The sequence below is a fragment of the Pecten maximus genome, chromosome 8 (genome assembly GCF_902652985.1).
Source record: "Pecten maximus chromosome 8, xPecMax1.1, whole genome shotgun sequence".
In the NCBI taxonomy this organism is placed as follows: Eukaryota; Metazoa; Mollusca; class Bivalvia; order Pectinida; family Pectinidae; genus Pecten; species Pecten maximus.
The window spans coordinates 1,178,529-1,202,640 of NC_047022.1; the positions used below are offsets into that span (position 1 = coordinate 1,178,529).

The 24,112-nt window shown below is 38.5% G+C and overlaps 1 protein-coding gene across 5 annotated transcripts in view; it reads left to right on the forward strand.

Annotated features, from left to right (window-relative positions):
- LOC117332419 (sterile alpha and TIR motif-containing protein 1-like) overlaps positions 1 to 24,112 on the forward strand; it is a 37,415-nt gene that overhangs the window by 3,065 nt on the left and 10,238 nt on the right. For 4 of the 5 annotated variants that reach the window (XM_033891307.1, XM_033891311.1, XM_033891308.1 and 1 more), the window contains exons 2-8: positions 2,493 to 4,028; positions 4,347 to 4,523; positions 5,273 to 5,397; positions 6,745 to 6,980; positions 7,842 to 7,995; positions 8,896 to 9,085; positions 11,049 to 11,170. In XM_033891307.1, coding sequence (XP_033747198.1) covers positions 2,544 to 4,028; positions 4,347 to 4,523; positions 5,273 to 5,397; positions 6,745 to 6,980; positions 7,842 to 7,995; positions 8,896 to 9,085; positions 11,049 to 11,170 — 2,489 coding nt within the window. In that variant the 5' untranslated portion in view covers positions 2,493 to 2,543. Of the gene's footprint in view, positions 1 to 2,492; positions 4,029 to 4,346; positions 4,524 to 5,272; positions 5,398 to 6,744; positions 6,981 to 7,841; positions 7,996 to 8,895; positions 9,086 to 11,048; positions 11,171 to 17,653; positions 18,286 to 24,112 lie in introns of those variants that run through there. The other variant, XM_033891312.1, reaches the window with a different exon arrangement.

Sequence of the window (24,112 nt, forward strand, 5' to 3'; positions counted from 1 at the left end):
TCCTCTACACACTCAGTACATGATAAGTTGTAATGAGAGCTTTTGAATGTAACGACACCACAGTTCTTAAACCTTCAAAGTTGTAAGATAAATCAATTGTTTTTCCAGTTCATTTTTGAAACAATTTAAATTATTAGCACACACTACTTTTTGTGGTAAGTTATAATTCTACACACTTACAGTACGTAGTAAAAAACTATTTTTCCTCTTCGTAAGTGAACACTATTGAGAGTATATTTTCAGAGAATTTCCTCTTTTCCAGACCGCTCGGAAACATCTTTCCATATAACTTCAAAAAGCTGGTTTCATCGCAACAGTATTTTCCATGGACTTTATATCTAGTTCAATCATATCATAATGTTAATGTGCATCACTTATTACACATCTTAGTTATAGATGTTTTTAATAATGAACACAAACAAAACATTTAACGGTTGTTAATATATATAGAGGATATGTAACAGTGTCTTCAGTAATACCAAATATATTTCACGAGTGTGGCTAATATTTTGATATTTTTCACGATTGAAATATATTTGGTATATCTGAATTGTTAGATCTTCTGTTTGTTACCAACACAGTCCAATCTCTCTAACCAACACAGTCCAATCTCTCTAACCAACCCAGTCCAATCTCTCTAACCAACACAGTCCAATCTCTCTGTCCCCTGTCAACGGCTCACAAATGTACGCCAAATCGTGACGTTATGTATTCTATCTTGCATTGTACATGTGACATCATATAACATGACGAAGAGCCATATGCAAATCTTAATTTTCTCCATTGTCGTTTGTAAGCAGTGTTCTGATTGGTCAAATCAGAAAAAGTGATATTTTTCACTAGTGAAAAATGTTTTTGTAGAATAAATGTTTTGTGATATTTCACTGGTAAAAATGTAATACAATAGCCTACCTGTTATACTGGTATAGAAGTAAATACATTTACATGTATACAAATAAGGCAGGGCATCCAGTAGACCCTGGAGAGTATGTTTTTGACTCCAGAAAATGAGATCTGACTCTTGGGTTTGAAGGGACATGTCTATTTGACATATGTTTTGACTCTTCAGATTTCTCAAAAATAGTGATTTGACTTCTGAAATTGCTAAAAGTCAAGGGTCAACTAGATGCCCTGTAAGGTACTTATGATTGTTTTGTGATTTCAAATGTTAATAGTGTAAGTACTAAGTAGCGAACAGTATATATTGCACGAAGCTAGACGTTTAGGGGAACAAGTAAAGATACTAATACATATTATTTATTAAAAGATAAAAAAAAAATAGTTTAAAAAAAAAAATAGTTTAATAGTTTGTTCTCGGTGGAATTATGTTTTCAGTCTTCCACACTTTGATCAAATCATTTCCCCTCAAAGTTTCCTTCAAGTTAATGTTGTCAGATGAATTTGTAGGTATGATTCTAGTCAGCGCGTTGTCTATGGCAACATGTTATTTGGTAAGTGCCGAGCACATGTCCAGTAGTAGACAGCTCTGTTGTTCTGATTAGGCCAAATAAAATTGTAGTTGTGTTTCCCCTTTCCCGACCTAGCCTAGTTTTTGAAATGGAAAACACAACTATAATTTTATTTGGCCTTACCTCCTTCACTAATTATAATCTCCGTTGACAGTTTTTCTGTTTACCTGTGTTTTTGATATTCGTATTTGAAGAAGAGTGAGTATACACGGTGTATAGCAATCTGGCGAAACCTCTTCCCCTTATCGATTGCAAGCAAAATATCTGACCTTTGAGGTCATGCAGATGGTAACGAATCTGCATAACTCCGCCCACTGTCCTCTTTTCCGCTCAAAGTAATTTCAGGGTTGTTTGCCATTTGTGTTGCTGTAGGTAAATTGAATAACAAAGATGGGTGCAGTTGAAGGCCCATGCTGTGTGTATGTGTGGAAATGACATCATGCAGTAGGTGTGTGAGGGTCTATATTGCTAGGTTTCGTTTTGGACAGAAGTTTAATTTTCACTTCTTGGTTACAACACCACAAGGCATGTTTATTGATGTTATAGTTTTTTGCATGAAAACAGCATTTTCCTGTGGCCTGAATCTGATGATATGCTAAAATCAAAAATTTTGATATTTCATTATAATACACACTGAATAAAAAAAAAAAAAAGTTGTATCTCAAAACCAGCTCTGTCTAGACTTTCCAAGGGAGTTCCCAATCTGTTGGTCGGGAAAACCCTGGAGAATGTCATGATCGAGGCAGTCTCAACTGAAGTGCTGTAATTTGAAAATTGGGCCATGATCATGAGTGGACATTATATTGAAATATATTTGAATGATGTTTGCTCCTTGTTTAGGTTTTAGAATAGTCTGCACAATTGCTTTTGAGCAGTTTCCTTTTTTGGACAATTAACTGATTCTATAGCTTCTAAAATCTATTGACCAGGTACATACAATGTATATGTAGGACTGCAGGTGTATGCAGTTTTAAACAAGATTAAATATTCATAAAGTCATACGTACAAAATTTGTTTTTGCAGCCATGTGAAACAAAGAAGAATCCAGATTTATCAGAGGAGCATTTGAACAACATGTCTTCTACCTCTTCCTTGCCTGACCTTGACCTTGAAGAAAGGTCAAGGGCAGAGTCACCATCTGATACATGTGCCGAGGACATGCGGCATGAGAAATTTGACCCCTGTCAGTTACTGGAGAGGTCGCAGTCAGATGCATCACTGACCAAGACTAAATCGCAAACATCAAAACGCATGATGTCCTACACAAAGACTCAGAAAACGTCTAATTCAGCTGAACAGCTAGAAAAATTAGAAACGACAAATAAAGTTTCAGAAAGTTCAAGGGTATATTTTGATCTGTCACAAATAGACACAATGATTGAAAATGAAACTAGTTCTTCTTCATCCTTCACACATACAGATTCCAGGTCCAAGTTAATCTTGGGTCAGTCACTGGAAACGATTCCACAGGGAGAGGAGCTATCACTCAGTCACTCTACCTCTCATTGTTTGTACTCTGCCTCTAATGAAACTGAATCTGAAGCCAGTGAACTGGACAGCGAGGACTATGAGGACTTGTCCAGCTTTTACAGGAAGTATCCAATAGTTATCCCATCAGTTCTCTCCTCTGATTCCCACCTCTCCTACCACTACAAGAACAACCTCAAGTTGACCTACCAACAGTTCGGCCAACGTCTAGAAACTCATATCACCCCTCTCAAGAGTGCCAGTGCGGCTGAGGAGATTTCACATCTTGGGAAGATTTTGGGAATACTAAAGGAAGCTTGGAGCGTGGCGGTGTATGGCCGCGACCTGGCGTACGGCCTGTGTGATGTTTTACGCCTGGAAGGTGTCCTAGATCTGATCATAAAGAATTGTGGGTCGTCAAACCAAGACCTTATGATGGCTTCGGCAGCATTGCTAGAACAATCTTTATCAACAAAGAACAGAGAGCGTGTGGTGAAAACTGGACTGGAAACTGTGATCGGTATGACATATAGGGAAATTGGTAATACAGACATGGCCTTTATCAATACGGGCATTTTGGAAGGACTTTTTAAAGTGTCCGAAGAAGCTTCAACAAAAATTGTGAGTCTCGGTGGATTAGACGTGATTCTTCATTGGTGTCGAAGCTGCACCATCGATATTCTCCGTCACTGTGCCAAAGCCATCTCTAACCTCTCCTTGTTCGGAGGTATGGAAAACCAAGAGGAGATGGCGCGACGCAATGTACCCGAGTGGTTATTTCCCCTTGCCTTTAATGAAGACAATAATGTGCGGTACTACGCATGTCTGGCCATTGTGGTGCTTGTCGCTAACAAGGAACTCGAAGCAGCTGTCATCAAATCTGGCACACTGGAGTTGGTTATGCCCTTTATAAGTAGTAACAAGCCAGCTGATTTTGCTAAGAGTGATTTTTCACATCAGCAAGGCCGCGACAACATGTGGCTTGAGCGACTCGTTCCCATTCTGTCTAGTCATCGCGAGGAACCCCAAGCCTTAGCAGCCTTTCATTTCGCTATGGAGGCCGGCATCAAGGCAGAGCAAGGCCGACTTGGGGTAAGTATAGGCAGAAGGTTTGTTATTCCAAGATTTGAAAACACTCCGTATCTTTTGACATCGTTGAAACTCCGTAGTGCTGTATGACTGATGTTAAATTTTGCTTGCTTTGCAGAATCTGTAATTATAAGTTGACATAAAATTTATTACAATATTTTGTTTGAATATCAAATAATGATTAGTATTAAAAAGTATGTTAATTATAATAAATCTATGCTAAATGTTCATGAAATTTCTTTGTTTGCACATATCAAAGGAAAACTGTACTAATACATGCATTTAAGTTTATTTGGTCACTTATTTTGCTGTTGGCTGCAGGTGTTCTACGATATTGATGCAATAGAACCTCTGAAGAAAGTGGCCAGCAGTCCGAATGCCAAGGCCTCACGACTAGCTGCTCAGGCGCTCAAAATTATCGGTGAAGTAGTACCACACAAGCTCACACAGCAGGTGCCGATCTGGTCGCCCTCGGACGTGTCTCACTGGGTCACACAGGTCAGTGTTATGTTCTCACTAAGTTATCAGACAGGTGTCGATCTGGTCTCCCTCGAAAGTGTCTCACAGGGTCACACAGGTCAGTGTTAACACTAAGTTATCAGACAGGTGGCGATCTGGTCGCCCTCGGACGTGTCTCACTGGGTCACACAGGTCAGTGTTAACACTAAGTTATCAGACAGGTGGCGATCTGGTCACCCTCGGACGTGTCTCACTGGGTCACACAGGTCAGTGTTCTCACTAAGTTATATATAATTAGCAGACAGGTGTCGATCTGGTGCCCTCGGACATGTCTCACTGGGTCACACAGGTCGGTGTTATGTTCTAAGTTGTCGGACATATTCTGATCTGGTCGCCCTCGGACATGTCTCACTGGGTCACACAGGTCAGTGTTAAGTTCTAAGTTGTCGGACATATTCTGATCTGGTAGAAGTCAGATTTGTCGAGGTCACAAACATCATGATCAGTGGTCTCTAAATTCCTTTTACCTCTATAGCTTATTATATGGATGAGAAATGAGTTGTCCCCAACTCTAGGCCTTCTGTTGTTAGAGTAACTATATATCGGTAGTGAGGGCATATCCCAGTCCAGGGTAAGAAAAAATTCTTTTCTTTTCTGAAATTACGGATATTGATTGACAATCTTTTGCTGTCAACATCTTGAAAACAATCCTGTGATTAGGATTAATGTAGCCCAAGAAGGGAAATGTTTAAATAAGATACAGCTAACATTGAGATTCTGATCCACAGATTGGATTCAAGGCGTACGCCAGCAAGTTCCAGAGTTGTCAGGTGGATGGAGACCTGTTGTTATTGTTGACGGAACAAGAATTGGACGAGAGCATCGGCATCAAGTGTCGCCTGGCCCGCAAACGGTATTGTATATAATAAGAAATCAATATAAACGATATCCTATATAATTCGAAATCTATAAAAACAGTATCATATATAATTAAAAATCTATAAAGAGGGTATTGTATATAATTATAAATCTATAAAAACGGTATCCTATATAATTAAAAATCTATAAAAACGGTATCATATATAATTAAAAATCTATAAAGAGGGTATTGTATATAATTATAAATCTATAAAAACGGTATCCTATATAATTAAAAATCTATAAACTAGGTATAAAAGATATTTCTCAGTGTCACAAGAGATAAAAACTGTTAGGATTCTACACAATGATTTAAACACAACAGCTAAAAGTGAAACCTGTTTACTGAACTGATATCTGATGACCATCAACAGGATACAACCGTTTGTCCTGTTGGCGATCGTGTCTCATTTGATACAGGATAAGACCGTTTTACGTCCTCTTGACGATCATGTCTCATTTGATACAGGATAAGACCGTTTTACGTCCTGTTGGCGATTATGTCTCATTTGATACAGGATAAGACCGTTTGATATCATGTTGATGATCGTGTCTCATTTGATACAGGATAAGACCGTTTTACGTCCTGTTGACGATCGTGTCTCATTTGATACAGGATACGACCGTTTTACGTCCTGTTGACGATCGTGTCTCATTTGATACAGGATAAGACCGTTTCATGTCCTGTTGACGATCGTGTCTCATCTAATACAGGATAAGACCGTTTTACGTCCTGTTTGACGATCGTGTCTCATTTGATACAGGATACGACCGTTTTACGTCCTGTTTGCGATCGTGTCTCATTTGATACAGGATACGACCGTTTTACGTCCTGTTTGCGATCGTGTCTCATTTGATACAGGATACGACCGTTTTACGTCCTGTTTGCGATCGTGTCTCATTTGATTGAGGATTATGATCAAGCATACTCATTGTTTTCCCCCTTAAATGCTTAAATCCTTAGGGGCCTCAGTGGTCCAGTGGTTAGGTGTCCCGACACTTTAACACTAGCCCTCCACCTCTGGGTTGTGAGTAGGAAACCTTCGTGGGGCAGTTGCCAGGTGCTGACCATAGGCTGGTGTTTTTTCTCCGGTTACTCCGGCTTTCCTACACCTCCAAAACCTGGCACGCCCTTAAATGACCCTGGCTGTTAATAGGACGTTAAACAAAATAAACCTAACTTAACCTAACCTCTTAAATGCAGAGTGTTTGACTTATAGGGACAGTTATGCTAACCCTGTTGATATTTATTACACTGTTAATTCAGTGGTTAGGGCAGTTTTTACTAACATCCACATAAATCAACAGCATTTTATTTACTCTGTGTTTCCCTTGACAACAGATTCCTGCGTGAGTTACTGAACCTGAAGATAACAGCAGATTATTCGTCACTAGACCGTACCCAGATGGACTCGTGGCTGACTCGACTTCAGCCCGAACTTTCTCAGTATACGTATTACATGTTAAAACAGGGTATGACTCGTGACCTCCTCGGACTCACTACAGATCAGGAGCTTCTCAACGTTTGTCACGTCACAAATGGTATCCACAGGCGTCTAATTCTGGAACATGCTGAAGGTAAGTGAGAGTTGATTGATGAAAAGAGAATTTTAACCTAGACGACTTAATCTATGACATAAATCATGACCTACTTAATCTGAAACATGACCTATTTAATCTGAAACATGACCTACTTAATCTGAAAAAAAGACATAAATTGTGACGTACTTACATGTATCAGTCTAAAACAAATAAATAAATTATGATGTGCTTATTCTGAAATAAAGATATCAATCATGACGTACAAAGTAAATCGGAACAAATGAAACATATTCCATGTGACCTGTTGGGCAGGACCAACTTAACTGTTTGATTTAACGAACAGAATTTATTTCAATAATGTGGGTTTGAGTAGGTGGAATTTGTCTGTTTGTGTTTGAGTTGGTAGAATTTGACTGTGTTTGGGTTTGAGTAGGTGGAATTTGACTGTTTGGGTTTCAGTTGGTAGAATTTGACTGTGTTTGTGTTTGAGTTGGTGGAATTTGACTGTTTGTGTTTGAGTAGGTGGAATTTGACTGTTTGTGTTTGAGTAGGTGGAATTTGACTGTGTTTGGGTTTAAGTAGGTGGAATTTGACTGTGTTTGGGTTTGAGTAGGTGGAATTTGACTGTTTGGGTTTGAGTAGGTGGAATTTGACTGTGTTTCGGTTTGAGTAGGTGGAATTTGACTGTGTTTGAGTAGGTGGAATTTGACTGTTTGGGTTTGAGTAGGGAGAATTTGACTGTTTGAGTTTGAGTAGGTGGAATTTGACTGTTTGTGTTTGAGTAGGTGGAATTTGACTGTTTGTGTTTGAGTAGGTGGAATTTGACTGTTTGTGTTTGAGTAGGTAGAATTTGACTGTGTTTGGGTTTAACCTGTTGATGATTGGTTCCTTCTTCAGATCTTTACAACTGTCAGATCCAACTGCCAAAGTATGGTAGTATTGGAAGTCTCAACCGCCAGAAAAGTGTGGATGTTACAAGTCTCATGGCATACCCTAAGGCAGTCGATGTCTTCATCAGCTACAGACGCTCAAATGGATCACAACTGGCCAGGTAGTAACTGCTCAGCTGATACGCGAGAAATAGAATCTCTAATCTCTGTAAACTCACAACAAATTTTTATTTAGTTAGTGTAACCTTCACCTGATAGACGAGAAATAGAATCTTATTTCCACTGATTTACAACCACTTTATAGTTAGTATAACACTCATCTTATAGGAGAGAAATAGAATCTTTAATTTCCATTGATTTATCACTCTATAGTTAGTGTAATCTTGACCTGATAGACGAGAAATAGAATCCCTAGTTTCCATTGATTTACAACTCCATTATAGTTAGTGTAACCTTCACTTCATAGACGAGAAATAGAATCTCTAATTTCTATTGACTTACAACCACTTTATAGTTAGTGTAACCTTCACCTGATAGATGAGAAATAGAATCTCTAATTTCTATTGACTTACAACCACTCCATAGTTAGTGTAATCTTGACCTGATAAGCGAGACATATAATCTTTAGTTTCCATTGATTTACAACTCTATTATTAGTTCCATTGACTTACAAATCACTTTATGGTTTGTGTAACCTTCTCCCCATAGACGAGAAATAGAATCTCTAATTTCCATTGACTTACCACTTGATAGTTAATGTAATCTTGACCTGATAAACGAGAAATAGAATCTTTAAATATCCTTTGATACACAACTTTCTAATCATGTTATCAATGTAACCATTTCCTGGTAATGGGCAATAGATTTTCCCAGGATATGACCAGTTTCTCAAAGTCGAGGAAAGCCCCATTTCATTACTTGACATAATATCAGCTTAATAATCTCTAATCTAAAGGATGATTTCTGTCTCGCACCACCGTGACCTATTGTAAAAATATACACTTTACACAGGAGTTGTATGCTGTGTTTCACATAGTTGATGAAGATTTTGTTTACTCTAGTTTGCTCAAGGTACATCTACAGTTGCGAGGATTCACAGTGTTCATCGACATAGAACGACTTCGTGCGGGAAAATTTGATGAGAACTTGTTGATGAATATCAAACTGGCTCGTCACTTTCTGTTGGTCTTGACTCCGGACGCGCTGGACCGCTGTAAAGGAGACGATGAACAACAAGACTGGATACATAAGGTCAGAAATCTTCCGTTAGGGATGTCAGTTTCTATTTACACCTGGCCGTTTCAGGTCCTGGTGGCGATTATGTATGCTTTAATGTCAAGTTACCTTTATGTTAAGTTACCTCTCATTATAGGGACGACTTAACATTTATGAGCATGAAATGACAGTTTGATTGTATACACATGTTAGCCCTAACTGATCCCAAGGGGCTGATAGGTGGGGATCAAAAGGGTCAAATTGACAAATTTCAAAAATCTTCTTCTCAAATATGCTTCATAGATGGAAGGGTCTTCAGGTGCTTTACTAAAATTGTGAATTTCATGACCCTGGGGTCTTCAGGTTTGCCTTGGGGAGGGGGTAAAGTTTACTATAGTTTATATAGGGAAATAACATTTTTGACTATCATTTGTTTGATTTCTATTTGAATTCATTCTAACTTTATTCACATTATCTGCTTGGGATGACAGATTAATGGTATGCATATGTTGACCCTGACTGACCCCTTGGACTGATGGATGGGGCCAAAATAGGTCAATTAAATTAACCGAAATATTTTGAAACTCAGGTGTCTGCTCATGGATGTCTTGTCATCACTATTTATTAAGAAGTACTGGGAGAATTTTTAGCTCTTCTGTCCGAAGGGCAAGTGAGTTTATGCCGTGGCGCGGCATCCGTCGTCCGTCCGTCGTCCGTCCGTCGTCCATTCAAGGTCACATTGTTAAAAAAATGCTAAAATCTTTAAACAACTTTTTCTCAATAACCAAGAGTCCCAGGGGGTTGATATTGAGTTGGTAGCTTGCTGGGGTGAAGGGCTACCAAGTTTGTTCAAATGAATGACCTTGACCTTCATTCAAGTTCACAGGGGACAAAAAGGCTAAACCCTTTAAATTACTTCTTCTCAATAACCAAGAGTCCCAGAGACCTAATATTTGGCCTGTGGCATGCTGGGGTGAATGGCTACCAAGTTTGTTCAAATGAATGACTTGAAGAGCTACCAAGTTTGTTCAAATGAATGACCCTGACTCACATTCAAGGTCACGTCGGTGCTTAAATCTTTAAATGACTTCTGAATAGCCAAAGTGCCGAGAGACATTATATTGGCCCTGTAGCATACTTTCAAATAACTGCAGGATCCATATATGAAAAGATCACTGCATTGCAGGTGAGCGATTCGGGCCATTGGGCCCTTATTCTCAAACCTCACAAGTAGGTTCCCCTTGATGGCTATAGTTGTGTCAATTTAATTTTGAGCCTGATAATGAAAACAAAGTTTTGCATCTAATTTGCATGAAGCCCTGAACAGGTTATTTTTCAGCGGACAAATTCTTATACGATTAGGAAACTAATATGTAGACCAGGCTTCATTGTTTAATGCACTAATGATGTCCGAAATATGGTCAGTAGGAATAGGCTAATGTTGGAAATTAAGTTTTTATTTTCATTTGTTTAACTATTCTAGTTTGAAATTAAAGAAAATAAATTATTTTAAATACCCTTTAACATGCCCCATAACCATTAAGGTGTAGTGATTGGCCGATTGCAGGCCAGTGCTGATGACATCATAGTGAAATGATATGGTTATGGCATACACATTTGTAATCAACGATATAACTTATTTGATTAGTTTTATATTATTTGTAACTATGCATTATATATATTCATTAACTTCCATATCATTAACACTGCTTCAGAAATACAAAATGTCATCTGATCAATATTGTCCCCTGATCCTGACTGGTGAAAACGGATCACTTCTCCACATCGATCCCTCTTTAAACCGAACCCTCTCTAAACTGGCCAAATATTCATGTACTGTACATGATTGGTTTATGGAAGTTGCACTGTTTATTAAACTAGAACTGGTGCGATTACACTGTCTTTGACTTTTATTCCAGGAGAATGTGACGGCCGTTGAGAGTGATTGTATATAAAACTAGAACTGGTGCGATTACACTGTCTTTGACTTTTATTCTAGGAGATAGTGACGGCTCTTGAGAGTGATTGTAATATCATACCTGTGCTCGACAACTTTGAGTGGCCCGTCCCTGAGGAGCTGCCCACGGACATGCAGCAGGTCGTTTATTTCAATGGAGTTCGGTAAGTATACACATGCAACTGCTTTTTTTCTTTAGCTATCCAAGGCTCCTTCTTACTGTATTTATCCACAGATAAGCCTCCTTTCTTCATTTGTACAGCCGTCAATTTACCAAGATCCCTCTGGGGTCTCTTGTTACACTAGGAGAGGGGGCTGATAGTTTGAGGATGGTACTGGTAACCTTGTGTCTTCTTTACTACTACAGACACCCATGATATATTTGTATGATATATACTACACAATATATATAGATCTTAATATACACATTGATATGTAGAGATATACCACAATATATATAGATCTTAATATACACATTGATATATAGAGATATACCACAATATATATAGATCTTAATATACACATTGATATATAGAGATATACCACAATATATATAGATCTTAATATACACATTGATATATAGAGATATACCACAATATATAAAGATCTTAATATACACATTGATATGTAGAGATATACCACAATACATATAGATCTTAATATACACATTGATATATAGAGATATACCACAATATATAGAATATACTGGTGTCTTTGTGTAGATTAACTTGCACGATATTATCTTAGCACCACAGCTTCCGTAGTTACGACATTGCTACACATCCACTTTTTAGGTCATCTGAGACAAGGTGACCCTGACCTGTCCGGCGTTGTTCATCGTCCATTTTGCTTCTTGCATCGTCCGTCGTAAACAATTCACATTTTCAACTTCTTCTCAATTACTTATATGCCCAGAGACCTGATATTGGGTCTGTAGCATGCTGGCATGAAGAGCTACCAAGTTTGATCAAATGGATGAACTTGACCTTCATTCAAGGTCACAGGGTTCAAATATGCTACAATTTTTAAACAACTTCGTTTGTTCAAATGGATGACCTTGACTTTCATTCAAGGGGTCAAATATGCTAAAATCTTCTAAACAACTTCTTTTTGATAACCAAAAGCCCCAGGATCCAATCTTAGGTCTGTAGCATGCTGGGATGAAGGGCTACCAAGTTTGTTCAAATGGATGACCTTGACCTTCATTCAAGGTCATAGGGGTCAAATATGCTACAATCTTAATATTACTTCTTGATAACCAAAATGCCCAGAGACCCAATATTAGGTCTGTAGCATGCTGGGTTGAAGGCCTACCAATGGATGACCTTGATCTTCATTCAAGGTCACCGGGGCCAAATATGGGCGTCATTTATTTTCCTCGTATGGTATTTCAACGATTTGTTTGATGTAAATATAAGGATTGTACCTCACTTTGACTGCATATACGGTTAGTATGCCTGAAGTTGGCAAAGAACATTTTATGGAGCGCTGTCTTAGCCAAATGCAGGCATATTAACGTACACGCATTCAAAATGAGGTACAATCCTTTAATACCACAACATCTTGGTGATATTGTGATGTGGGGTGACATCTCAGTACAGGTATATTCTTGGGATTTTGTGTATGACATTGACAGATGACATCATTTCTCTTCAGACTGTCTTTGCATACCATAACTTTTTTTAAATATTGCAAATCTCTCAAAATGTCAAACCAATTTAACCAACATGAAAACATTTTCATATTCATAGTTATAATGTAGCATCATATATATATATATATATAGGGCCTAGTAAGTAATAACAATGATATGGTCCAATATATATAGGTACTGGATCCTAACAAAGTGATGTTTCTTGGATGTGTATTACTGGAAATAGATAATTGTCAAGTAGTAATAATGACAGTACAGACAAGTAAATTGTCGAATTTTCGAGGTAATCTGCCCCTTTATCAAGACACAGGTAAATTACAAACAATCTCATGTAGACATAGAACATGGAACAGTTACATAGATTGTGTAGGTAAACAACTAAAAATATTGTTATGTTTGTTTAAACGATCCCTTCAGTTGATATATATATATCATATAATTAATTTTCTGGTCAAATTCACTGGACTATATAATGTGTGCAGCTGAAAATGAACTTGTCAAGCCGAACACAAAGAAACACAAATTCAAATGGCCATTTTACACTATCTTACAATGGTCAGTGGACATTTATTTCTGGATAAATGTTATTATTGATTTGACGAATGTCAAAGAAGAGCCATGACACAGGACTAGACAGATGTGTACGTTGTCTGTAATGTATTGACTGATTTAGTTCCTTCACACAGACAGATTTGTATGTTGTCTGTAATGGACTATATCTGATTTAGTTCCTTCACACAGACAGATTTGTACGTTGTCTGTAATGGACTATATCTGATTTAGTTCCTTCACACAGACAGATTTGTGTGTTGTCTGTAATGGACTATATCTTATTTAGTTCCTTCACACAGACAGATTTGTATGTTGTCTGTAATGGACTATCTGATTTAGTTCCTTCACACAGACAGATTTGTGTGTTGTCTGTAATGTATAAATATCTGATTTAGTTCCTTCACACAGAAAGATTTGTATGTTGTCTGTATTGGACTATATCTGATTTAGTTCCTTCACACAGACAGATTTGTATGTTGTCTGTAATGGACTATATCTGATTTAGTTCCTTCACACAGACAGATGTGTACGTTGTCTGTAATGGACTATCTGATTTAGTTCCTTCACACAGACAGATTTGTATGTTGTCTGTAATGGACTATATCTGATTTAGTTCCTTCACACAGACAGATTTGTACGTTGTCTGTAATGGACTATATCTGATTTAGTTCCTTCACACAGACAGATGTGTACGTTGTCTGTAATGGACTATCTGATTTAGTTCCTTCACACAGACAGATTTGTATGTTGTCTGTAATGGACTATATCTGATTTAGTTCCTTCACACAGACAGATTTGTATGTTGTCTGTAATGGACTATATCTGATTTAGTTCCTTCACACAGACAGATTTGTATGTTATCTGTAATGGACTATCTGATTTAGTTCCTTCACACAGACAGATTTGTATGTTATCTGTAATGGACTATCTGATTTAGTTCCTTCACACAGACAGATTTGTATGTTATCTGTAATGGACTATCTGATTTAGTTCCTTCACACAGACAGATTTGTATGTTATCTGTAATGGACTATCTGATTTAGTTCCTTCACACAGACAGATTTGTACGTTGTCTGTAATGTATAAATATCTGATTTAGTTCCTTCACACAGACAGATTTGTACGTTGTCTGTAATGGACTATCTGATTTAGTTCCTTCACACAGACAGATTTGTACGTTGTCTGTAATGGACTATCTGATTTAGTTCCTTCACACAGACAGATTTGTATGTTGTCTGTAATGGACTATCTGATTTAGTTCCTTCACACAGACAGATTTGTGTGTTGTCTGTAATGTATTAATGACTGATTTAGTTCCTTCACACAGACAAATTTGTACGTTGTCTATAATGGACTATATCTGATTTAGTTCCTTCACACAAACAAATTTGTACGTTGTCTGTAATGAACTGATAAACATATCAAATATATAAATGTCTACAGATTTTCTGTACATACGAATATACAATGAATTTATGTATACCAGTCTTAACTGGATTCCTTTTTTTAATCAAAAAATTTTGTTTGTTGTGTTTTCATTATACTTCATTCATTCATACTAATCGTCCTGCATGATGAACCAGTGTTTGACCTCCTTCCTTCTTTAAAGTGGAAAAAGAATGAACAAAAGTCTGGTACACTACACACTGATTCTCAGCTTGGTCTGGTACACTACACACTGATTCCCAGTCTGGTCTGGTACACTACACACTGATTCCCAGCCTGGTCTGGTACACTACACACTGATTCCCTGTCTGGTCTGGTACACTACACACTGATTCCCTGTCTGGTCTGGTACATTACACACTGATTCCCTGTCTGGTCTGGTACACTACACACTGATTCCCTGTCTGGTCTGGTACACTACACACTGATTCCCTGTCTGGTCTGGTAAACTACACACTGATTCCCAGTCTGGTCTGGTACACTACATACTGATTCCCTGTCTGGTCTGGTACACTACACACTGATTCCCAGCCTGGTCTGGTACACTACACACTGATTCCCTGTGTGGTCTGGTACACTACATACTGATTCCCTGTCTGGTCTGGTACACTACACACTGATTCCCAGCCTGGTCTGGTACACTACACACTGATTCCCTGTCTGGTCTGGTACACTACACACTGATTCCCTGTCTGGTCTGGTACACTACACACTGATTCCCAGCCTGGTCTGGTACACTACACACTGATTCCCTGTCTGGTCTGGTACACTACACACTGATTCCCTGTCTGGTCTGGTACACTACACACTGATTCCCAGTCTGGTCTGGTACACTACATACTGATTCCCTGTCTGGTCTGGTACACTACACACTGATTCCCAGCCTGGTCTGGTACACTACACACTGATTCCCTGTCTGGTCTGGTACACTACATACTGATTCCCTGTCTGGTCTGGTACACTACACACTGATTCCCTGTCTGGTCTGGTAAACTACACACTGATTCCCTGTCTGGTCTGGTACACTACACACTGATTCCCTGTCTGGTCTGGTACACTACACACTGATTCCCAGCCTGGTCTGGTACACTACACACTGATTCCCAGTCTGGTCTGGTACACTACACACTGATTCCCAGCCTGGTCTGGTACACTACACACTGATTCCCAGTCTGGTCTGGTACACTACACACTGATTCCCAGCCTGGTCTGGTACACTACACACTGATTCCCAGTCTGGTCTGGTACACTACACACTGATTCCCAGTCTGGTCTGGTACACTACACACTGATTCCCAGTCTGGTCTGGTACACTACACACTGATTCCCAGTCTGGTCTGGTACACTACACACTGATTCCCAGCCTGGTCTGGTACACTACACACTGATTCCCAGCCTGGTCTGGTACACTACACACTGATTCCCTGTCTGGTCTGGTACACTACACACTGATTCCCTGTCTGGTACACTACACACTGATTCCCTGTCTGGTCTGGTACACTACACACTGATTCCCTGTCTGGTCTGGTACACTACACACTGATTCCCTGTCTGGTCTGGTACACTACACACTGATTCCCTGTCTGGTCTGGTACACTACACACTGATTCCCTGTCTGGTCTGGTACACTACACACTGATTCCCTGTCTGGTCTGGTACACTACACACTGATTCCCAGCCTGGTCTGGTACACTACACACTGATTCCCTGTCTGGTCTGGTACACTACACACTGATTCCCTGTCTGGTCTGGTACACTACACACTGATTCCCTGTCTGGTCTGGTACACTACACACTGATTCCCTGTCTGGTCTGGTACACTACACACTGATTCCCTGTCTGGTCTGGTACACTTACACACTGATTCCCTGTCTGGTCTGGTACACTACACACTGATTCCCTGTCTGGTCTGGTACACTACACACTGATTCCCTGTCTGGTCTGGTACACTACACACTGATTCCCTGTCTGGTCTGGTACACTACACACTGATTCCCTGTCTGGTCTGGTACACTACACACTGATTCCCTGTCTGGTCTGGTACACTACACACTGATTCCCTGTCTGGTCTGGTACACTACACACTGATTCCCTGTCTGGTCTGGTACACTACACACTGATTCCCTGCCTAGTCTGGTACACTACACACTGATTCCCTGCCTTGAATATGTAGTAAAAAATCTTCTTTGGAATTTGATAAACAATCCCATCCTTTTTTGTTTATCACCTGGTGATGTCACTAGGGCATGCAGGGTTGATTCCTGTTCTGTTTTTTATTTTTATTGATATCTATACTTACTTTTGAACAGTTTAACTAACTGAGTCGATTTGACAGAAATTGAATGAAATAATTCCATAAGGGATTATGAATTTAAATTTGATAAAGTTATATATTTATAAATAAAACAAAGAGAGGCTTTAAGCATGGATTATAAGGACAGTGTGATTATAACAAACCATCTAAGTGTTTCTAAACTTTCTTTGGTTTAAACAAATTAAGGGTCCCAATAACTGAATATCTGTTAGTTCTTGTGGTTTACCGATGACTCTGATCTCTTTTGGCTAGCAATAGGTGTTTCAATTCATTTTTTCCACCTGATGGGTTGCTGTTTAAAGTCCAGACCTAAAAGACTTCTTTTATGGAAAATTAATTTAGAAAAATAAAACCAGCTGATTAGGAGAATCAGTGTCATGATTGGGGAGGAACTTACTATATAGCATGACTTGTTGTTTGAGTTTTAAATCTGTGTTGTTTGAGTTTTAAATCTGTGTTGTTTGCGTGCTTAAATCTGTGTGGTTTGAGTGCTTAGATATATGTTGTTTTGGCACTTTGATATGTGTGGTTTGAATGTGCTGTTTGGGTGGTTAAATCTGTGTAGTTTTGGTGCTTGGATCTGTGTGGTTACAGTGCTAGGATCTGTGTTGTTTCGGTGCTTTGATTTGTGTGGTTTGGGTGCTTGCATGTAGACTAATGCTGTACCCGTTTCCTCTGTAGGTGGGTTCATGACTACCAGGAGGCCTGCATGTCTAAACTAGAGTCGTTCTTGAAAGGCCACAGAATCCCGCCCTCCCCTAGTCAGAGTCACCCCAAGCTTGGGACAAGGAGGGGGGCGAGTGAAGAGGGCCGCGGTAGGGGCATGAACATGGAGGGCTTCGGGAGGGGCATGGATGACGAGGGCAGTGGGCGGGGCATGGACTGTGACAGCAACCCGTCCATCAGCGAAAATGGTAGTGGTGGTGGTGGTGGTAGACTCCGAAAGGCTTCAACCATGTTTAATGCTCTGCTGGACTACGTCGAAATTTACTGAGGATTTTTAGCTTCTTAACTTTCATATGAAAATCACTTTTTAATCAGGATTCTTAAATTTATATTTTTGCAAATTCTTTTGAAAAAACTGCAGACATTTAGTATGTGGTAATAGTGGGAATTGTGCAAAAGTTTTTAAAGAATTTTCTGGGAAGAAGTGTCTTGTGGATGCTGTACTTAACAAAAATACAGATCAGTATTCTAAGGACATGCCATAGATGAACATGTAGGACAGACTTGTATGCGTTGACAGCAGGACAGAGATTTGTTGAGGACGACAAGGAGAGACACTAGTTAGGACAGAGATTTGTTGAGGACGACAAGGAGATACACTAGTTAGGACAGAGATTTGTTGAGGACGACAAGGATATACACTAGATGTAGGACAGAGATTTGTTGAGGACGACAAGGAGATACACTAGATGTAGGACAAGGAGATACATTAGATGTAGGACAAGGAGATACATTAGATGTAGGACAAGGAGATACACTAGATGTAGGACAGAGATTTGTTGAGGACAACAAGGACATACACTAGATGTAGGACAGAGATTTGTTGAGGACGACAAGGAGATACACTAGATGTAGGACAAGGAGATACATTAGTTGTAGGACAAGGAGATACATTAGATGTAGGACAAGGAGATACACTAGATGTAGGACAGAGATTTGTTGAGGACGACAAGGAGATACACTAGATGTAGGACAGAAATTTGTTGAGGACGACAAGGAGATACACTAGATGTAGGACAGAGATTTGTTGAGGACGACAAGGAGATACACTAGATGTAGGACAGAGATTTGTTGAGGATGACAAGGAGATACATTAGATGTAGGACAGAGATTTGTTGAGGACGACAAGGAGATACACTAGATGTAGGACAAGGAGATACATTAGATGTAGGACAAGGAGATACATTAGATGTAGGACAAGGAGATACACTAGATGTAGGACAGAGATTTGTTGAGGACGACAAGGAGATACACTAGATGTAGGACAAGGAGATACATTAGATGTAGGACAAGGAGATACATTAGATGTAGGACAAGGAGATACACTAGATGTAGGACAGAGATTTGTTGAGGACGACAAGGAGATACATTAAATGTAGGACAAGGAGATACACTAGATGTAGGACAGAGATTTGTTGAGGACGACAAGAAGATACACTAGATGTAGGACAGAGATTTGTTGAGAACGACAAGGATATACATTAGATGTAGGACAGAAAATATCAGTTGCCTGTTTTTCGGGTTTATTTAATGAACAATATACAGAGAATGCATGTGGCATATTTTGCATATACATGTATTTATTCAGTATGCAAGGAATGGCTGTGGATTTTTTAATTTAATGTATAATTAATTGCATGTAAAATTGATTCGTATGTAGACCTTGTAGCTACATGTAACATTTTAAAATTGTATGTAAACAGAAAAATGCTTATTTTCATCCATTGTTACAAAATACATATTAAGTTATTATTAATCAAGCTTTTAGAACTGTTGGTGCTTATCTTAGTGAGGCTTTAACTGTTGACCAAAGTTCTGTATAATATACATTCCGTGTGATATCCGAGTGTTGACATTGACATTAGAGTGTCTACAAAATGCTAAGAAATTAGGTTTATCTTAGTTGGGTGTATAGTATAAAGTACCATTATTAGCTCACCGGTTACGAGTAACCGAGAGCTAATGCTGTCACGTCGGCTTCCACCCCAAAACTTTAAAGTTTTTGGAGTAAGTTTGTGGAAAGCTTGTCCAAAAGTATACACCTCATACCCTTCTAATTTGGTTTATACATTCATTAGAGGTCTAGGAGTGATGTTATGGCAAAATAATGCAGAAAAAAATTGTGATTTTTTTCGCATTTTACCATTTTGTGGACTTAGCTTTTTTGGCCCCAAAACTCACTTTAAAGTAGAGTCCAAAAGTATACACCTATCACCCTTCTAATTTGGTTTTTGGAAAAAAAATTGGCATTTGGCATTTTACCATTTTGTGGACTTTGACACAAAAACTCACTTTAAAGATTTTGGGGGTTAGTTTTGAAAAGCTTGTAAGTCCACACCCTTCTTATTTGGTTTATACATCCATTAGAGGTCTAGGAGCAATATTATGTGACATACAATTTCAGGATGACATGCTTATACATACATAAAAAATGAATGCATAGTGTGATTGCTGCCGCCGGTGAGCTTTCGCAATCATTGATTGCACTTGTAAATATCAGTGGTTGGTAAATTTGGTAGGTAGGCATATAAATATATAATGTTTATCATAATTTGTACCTAAGTTAGGACAAGAACATTAGAGGCTATGCATATATATATGATAGTTGTCTAATATTTGGGTGGAAAAATAAAGTTTTGGTGAATTTTGAGAATTGATGAGAAAAAAAACCAATTGTAGACAAGTTCTCTATAAAGGCCATACTACGATACCTTATTCAGGTTTTTGTATCATTCACTATCATTTTCCGATCTGTTTTAAGTGTTCATACAAATCATCAACACTCTCCAGTTAATCAGTAACATTAAGAAAATAAAGATAAGAAGGTGTAGTGTCTTTGTTTTTAAAGAAATGAACAATTTATGTTTGTTTCACTAAATTTCTTATATAATTTGACCACTTTATAGTGACCATTACTTGCTTGATATAATTGTCAACGTAAAAATAGCATTATAGATTCCAAGGTCTGTGATTGAGCTTATCAAACTATATATAGAGGTGATGAAATTGTTTAATGTACATAACTTATTTAATTGTTGTATTGATATTTCTAATCAAATTTTATTGTTAATCAAACTGTCGTTATAATGAAGTCAAATTTGTTGTTACATAATTTTTTACATAGCATGTAATTAATCTATATTATGTCAGCATTGTGGGTGTGGGGACTCTGGGGACGTCATTTGAGTGACATTGTGGGTGTGGGACTCTGGGGACGTCATTTGAGTGGGGTTGTGGGTGTGGGACTCTGGGGATGTCATTTGAGTGACATTATGGGTACTCTATAGAAACGTCATTTGAGTGACATTGTGGGTGTGGGACTCTGGGGACGTCATTTGAGTGACATTATGGGTACTCTATAGAAACGTCATTTGAGTGACATTGTGGGTGTGGGACTCTGGGGACGTCATTTGAGTGACATTATGGGTACTCTATAGAAACGTCATTTGAGTGACATTGTGGGTGTGGGACTCTGGGGACGTCATTTGAGTGACATTATGGGTACTCTATAGAAACGTCATTTGAGTGACATTGTGGGTGTGGGACTCTGGGGACGTCATTTAAGTGAAATTTTGGGTTTGGGACTCTGGGGGACGTCATTTGAGTGACATTATGGTTGAGGGGACTCTGGGGGACATTATTTGAATGACATTGAGGGTGTGGGACTCTGGGGGGACGTCATTTGAGTGACATTGTGGGTACTCTACAGGGACGTCATTTAAGTGACATTGTGGGTGTGGGACTCTGGGGGACATCATTGGAGTGACATTATGGTTGAGGGGACTCTGGGGGACATTATTTGAATGACATTGAGGGTGTGGGACTCTGGGGGGACGTCATTTGAGTGACATTGTGGGTGTGGGACTCTGGGAGACGTCATTTAAGTGACATTGTGGGTATGGGACTCTGGGGGACGTCATTGGAGTGACATTATGGTTGAGGGGACTCTGGGGGACATTATTTGAGTAACATTTTAAATGTTGGGACTCTGGGGGACAATATTTGAGTAACATTTTAAATGTTCAGACTCTTGGGGACAATATTTGAGTGACATTTTAAATGTTGGCACTCTGGGGGACATTATTAAGTGACATTGTAGCGGTGGGGACTTTTTTGTATTAATATACACTGTATATCTCAAAAACTAGTCGCTTGTCAGAATATTGAAAGAATGTAAATCAAATGCATAATAATTTCAAATGTCTGAAAGTGTGTAAACCAGTCGTAAAAAATGTAAACTGTACTTATTTTACAACATCCTGCTTTGGGAGGAAAACAGCGAACGTAGGGGAGGCCCACGGGATCGGCCGTGCCGACTGAATGATTCGTGTATTATGAAATGAAAGTGTGTGATGCGGCTGTGCCGACTGCATGACTGTTGTGTATAAAGTGTGTGATGCGGCTGTGCCGACTGCATGACTGTTGTGTATAAAGTGTGTGATGCGGCCGTGCCGACTGAATGACAGTTGTGTATAAAGTGTGTGATGCGGCCGTGCTGACTTAATGACTGTTGTGTATAAAGTGTGTGATGCGGCCGTGCCGACTGAATGACAGTTGTGTATAAAGTGTGTGATGCGGCCGTGCCGACTGAATGACTGTTGTGTATAAAGTGTGTGTTGTCGGCCGTGCAGACTGAATGACTGTTGTGTATAAAGTGTGTGTTGTCGGCCGTGCCGACTGAATGACTGGGTTGTGCATTACGGACTGAAAGTGTGTGATACATGCATAAAGAACAAATATTTTCTCAATCATAAATGAATTCTGATATCTTGTTTTCAGAAATAAATTTCAATTAACCTAAAAATATAGTTATTTTGTGTGTATAGTCACAAGCCTGTTTGAGTTACCTCCCTTGTGTACATATTCCTGTTATACCTACATGTTTATATATGGATGATCTTGATTCTATTCCAAATCAGATTGATGGCCGAGGCAACTTTCAAAAGGAAATACAAATGTATTAAAAATATAGGATGATGTTGATCACAAAAGCAGATGATGGGTATCAGTTACTACAGAGTAGTAGACACCTCCTCTGAAGCTCAATATTGTAGGGTTTATTCTGTTACTGTCACCGCATTGTCAGAATACACCCACCATATATATTTTTGCTATATACGGCAGTGACGGGAAACAGCTGTATTTTGAAATCTTAGCATGTGCGTCAATTTGACTTACCTACTTCAAAGTGAAACAATGTTTAAAAGGCGACCATATTTGGATCATTGTTGATACCGTTTCACTTCAAAATGACTATTTTTGATAGACTAACTGTTGCAGGATAAATAGAATACATGGTCAAAGTCTTAAAATATAAGCTGTATTTTTAGCTCGGGACAGAAAAACAAAGGTGTCTTTCGATTCTTTACCCTCTTTATTTATATGATGCTCAATATCGTAGGTTTTATATGATGCTCAATATCGTAGTGTTTATATGATGCTCAATATCGTAGTGTTTATATGAAATTCAATATTGTAGGGTTTATATGAAGCTCAATATCGTAGGGTTTATATGAAGCTCAATATCGTAGGGTTTATATGATGCTCAATATCGTAGTGTTTATATGATGCTCAATATCGTAGTGTTTATATGATGCTCAATATCGTAGGGTTTATATGAAGCTCAATATCGTAGGGTTTATATGACACTCAATATTGTAGGGTTTATATGATACTCAATATTGTAGGGTTTATATGATGCTCAATATTGTAGGGTTTATATGATACTCAATATTGTAGGGTTTATATGAAGCTCAATATTGTAGGGTTGATATGAAGCTCAATATCGTAGGGTTTATATGAAGCTCAATATCGTAGGGTTTATATGATGCTCAATATCGTAGGGTTTATATGATGCTCAATATCGTAGGGTTGATATGAAGCTCAATATCGTAGGGTTTATATGATACTCAATATCGTAGGGTTTATATGATGCTCAATATCGTAGGGTTTATATGATGCTCAATATTGTAGGGTTTATATGATACTCAATATTGTAGGGTTTATATGATGCTCAATATTGTAGGGTTTATATGATGCTCAATATTGTAGGGTTTATATGATACTCAATATTGTAGGGTTTATATGATGCTCAATATCGTAGGGTTTATATGATGCTCAATATCGTAGGGTTTATATAATGCTCAATATTGTAGGGTTTATATGATGCTCAATATTGTAGGGTTTATATGATACTCAATATCGTATGGTTTATATGATGCTCAATATTGTAGGGTTTATATGATGCTCAATATCGTAGGGTTTATATGAAGCTCAATATCGTAGGGTTTATATGATACTCAATATCATAGGGTTTATATGATACTCAATATCGTAGGGTTTATATGATACTCAATATCGTAGGGTTTATATGATGCTCAATATCGTAGGGTTTATATGATACTCAATATTGTA